Source organism: Trachymyrmex cornetzi, unplaced genomic scaffold (assembly GCF_001594075.2).
Source record: "Trachymyrmex cornetzi isolate Tcor2-1 unplaced genomic scaffold, Tcor1.1 scaffold120, whole genome shotgun sequence".
In the NCBI taxonomy this organism is placed as follows: Eukaryota; Metazoa; Arthropoda; class Insecta; order Hymenoptera; family Formicidae; genus Trachymyrmex; species Trachymyrmex cornetzi.
Genome location: NW_017295762.1, coordinates 49,771 through 53,106, shown reverse-complemented (window position 1 = coordinate 53,106; position 3,336 = coordinate 49,771). Strand labels below are relative to the sequence as shown.

General features: G+C 35.3%; 1 protein-coding gene across 1 annotated transcript; it reads right to left on the bottom strand.

Moving 5' to 3' along the window:
* Positions 1-2,081: 2,081 nt before the first annotated feature.
* LOC108767002 (uncharacterized) lies at positions 2,082-3,126 on the bottom strand. Its single transcript, XM_018516624.1, has 2 exons — positions 2,550-3,126; positions 2,082-2,234 (listed from the first exon to the last, which is right to left on the bottom strand). Exons 1-2 carry the CDS (start codon positions 2,997-2,999, stop codon positions 2,082-2,084), a joined length of 603 nt encoding a protein of 200 aa, XP_018372126.1. The 5' UTR covers positions 3,000-3,126.
* Between the last annotated feature and the right edge of the window lie 210 nt (positions 3,127-3,336).

Here is a 3,336-nt window from a genome sequence, read left to right as displayed (position 1 = left end):
TGGATTTGAACACGGAGAAAACCCGCGAAACACAAGATTGTCATATAGGAAACACCCGTGAAAGCCTCAAGAATATTGTAAATTAATTTTTTAATCTACCCTGCCCTTTAATGCGTGGTCTACAATGGCAGTAGCAGTAGTGGATTAGGTCGTAAGAGTAAGAAATTGACCAATCACAGTCGAATGGGAGAAGAATAATCGACTGTAATTGGTCAATTTCTTACTCTTACAACCTAATCCACTACTGCTACTGCCATTGTAGACCACGCAATAGGCTATGGCAGAAAACGAAACGTAACGAGACGTAAACTGTTGTAGTCGGGACGTAGGATAAGACAGAGAAAAACATAGCTGTCGCAGTCGTAACTGATCGGGAAAGTGCGTCGTCTCCAATGCACCAGTCACAACTACGATAGCTACGTTTTTCTCTGTCTTATCCTACGTCATGACTACAACAGTTTACGTCTCATTACGTTTCGTTCTCTGCTAATAGCTCTAAGTTGTGTTACTTGCATGAGGATTGATGTTAGGTAACATTAGTCAAATTTAAGTTATGTACAAAAAACTGTTAGTAACATTTTGCATAGCCATACAAAACGTTCAGCCAAATGTTATGATATTAATAGTAATATTTGCACTTATGTTTTGTATAGCACTGACAGTAATTTTGAAAATGACACTGTTTTGGAAATTGAAGAAGCACATATTGCCAGTGAAGAACACAGTACAACTTCCGAGATTCCCATTTCTGAAACATTAAATGTTTCTGTAAGCCAATCTTGGTCTACCGATGAGCCTTCACATTCAAAATCTAATCAACGAGCTTCGAAAAGTAATTTCTCTAATAATGCATTGACCTTTGACATTATGCAAACAATGATGTAATGTTTTTTTTTTGTTTTCTCTATTTGCAGAAAGAAAAAATGCAGATGAGAACAACGACATAAAAAAAGCAATTCTTGCTTCTCTTGATTTAGAACAGCCAAAACAGGATGCAATTGATGGGTTTTTGCTCCAAATTGGAGATCGATTACGAGCTCTCCCGAAACGCGAGAGACATGCATTTGAAGTTCGGATCTTATCGCAACTATATGACCTAGAATCAGAACTAGTTATCGTTTAAGAGGGGAAATACATTTAGGCGAGTGAAAACAAGGTAAATTTTCGTGAATTTTTTTTTTTAAGGAAAGGATTATCCGATTATTTTTATTTTTTTATTTTTTTTTATTTTTTTTTAATCTTAAGTTTGTTTTCACTCTTAATCTTAAGTCTTGTTTTCACTCGCCTAAATGTATTTCCCCACTTAATGTTTGGTACTATGATTATTTCAAATGATCTCATTAATCTTATTAGTAGTACTTTTAACTCACTGTTGATTATATCACTATTAATGTTACTATTTATTATAAGGATAGGGCGGTACAGGAGAAATAAAAAACTGTTGCAATATTATTTAAATTTAGTCATAATTGTACCGCACACCGTATACACAAAGTCAAATAAAACTGTAAATGTCACAAAAATCGATAGTGTATGCTAAAAATCGTTATTCACAGCCTTTCTCCACTGAAATTCTATTTCACCAGCACCTGTAAAAAAATCTGCGAATGCATTGCGAACTTCTATGCCATTATTACTTTCTTCTTCAGCCTCGTCTTCTTCTTCCAGTGAGGACAGTCTTTCATAATTCATATTTCGATCTTCAGCATTGACGCGCGTGTAATAAATCCTCGAGCACAGTTCTTCCTCTGAATCTATAATAAAATTATGTAAAGCTACTGTAGCCTTGATTATTCTTCGTGCGTTTTTCACATTTGCGATAATCGATTTTCTGTAGATTCTCCATCTTGTAACAAGAATCCCAAATGCGCTCTCTACTACGCGTCGTGCTCTACTTAGTCTATAATTGAACACTTTTTTCTTTAAATCTAAGTTGCTACTCCGGGGAAATGGTCGCATCATGTATCGTGATAAAGGAAATGCTTCGTCACCCAAGAGCACATATGGCAGCATAGGCCCATTGCTTTCCAACCGTTTACCATTTGGGACCTGGAATTGTCCTTCGTCAAAATATTTGCCCATTATACTATTTCGGAAAACTCTCCGTCACTATTTCTGCCTTGTGCTCCGATATCGACCATAATAAACCTATACTTTGCATCACTGATAGCCATAAGGTTAATACTATGACGCCCTTTATAATTATAATAAAGTGACCCACTGTTTGGCGGAGCCTGCAATAAAACCACATTAAAACTATGAATAATATATTAGGTAAACTTTCAAACTCATATCGTCAATTTAGTTACATTTGTTGTCTGCGATACAGAAATGTGACAAAATTATGATTACAAACAAAATGAATTTATAAACAGTAAATCACATTTACACTATTGCAAATGAACAAACATATCCAAATTTTCAGCAAACATCCGAATTTTCGAACATCCATCTTTGACCGTTTAATGGCGTTCTCTTTCTATCTTACTTGATGTATTCATACGGTCGTTCTTAATATTATTTAAAATTATTTATATTAAACAACATACCTGTATTTCTACATGCTTGCCGTCGACACAGCCAATGCAGTTTGGGAAATTCCACACGTCATCAAAATCTTGGGCAATTTTTTGCCAACTCTCCGGGGTATCCTTCATAAATACTTTTTCCTTTAAAACTGACCAAATTGCATCACACGTTTCTTTAATTATTTTTGACACAGTATTGTGAGCAACGCGAAAAGCATACGAGATGGATGCCATGCTATCTCCGGAAGCGAGGTACCGCACAGTTATGTGCAAACGTGTTTCAGCTGAGATTGCTTTTCTGACATTACTGTTCTTCGTTATCAATGGCCTCACTAAATCAAATAGTTTCCTAAAAACGACAAAGTCCATCCGAAAGTAGTTCCTAAATTTTTCTTCATCATTTTGCTCCATCTCTTTTATTAAATTATTGCTCGCTTCTTGCAGTAGACGTTGCTGGTCACTAAATATCATCCTTACCCAAAACCGTCGCTCTTTTTGACAAACATTTTTAGTTAAAATATCGTATAATGCGTATAATTGCAGAAGCTTTCGACGTAATCTTGTTTTTACAGATCGTTGATTACATCGCTTGAGGCGATGCGCTATTGCTCCCACAACAAGTAACACGTTTTCTATATTATCCATTTTTTTCTGCAAAACTTATACAAATATTGACTTATACAAATATTTACAATCCGTACGTATGTTATCCGTTAAATTTTCTTTCCACTGTCCCATGCAACAGATTTTACGTATACGGTTAAACGGACCACCAATTACGAACAACTTTTAAGGTTATTTTGTAAAT

Coding starts and splice junctions, on each gene's coding strand:
- LOC108767002 (XM_018516624.1), bottom strand. CDS start 2,999: ATGATATTTAGTGACCAGCAACGTCTACTGCAAGAAGCGAGCAATAAT. Junction 2,235..2,549: donor GCAAGCATGTAGAAATACAG/GTATGTTGTTTA, acceptor GTTTTATTGCAG/GCTCCGCCAAACAGTGGGTC.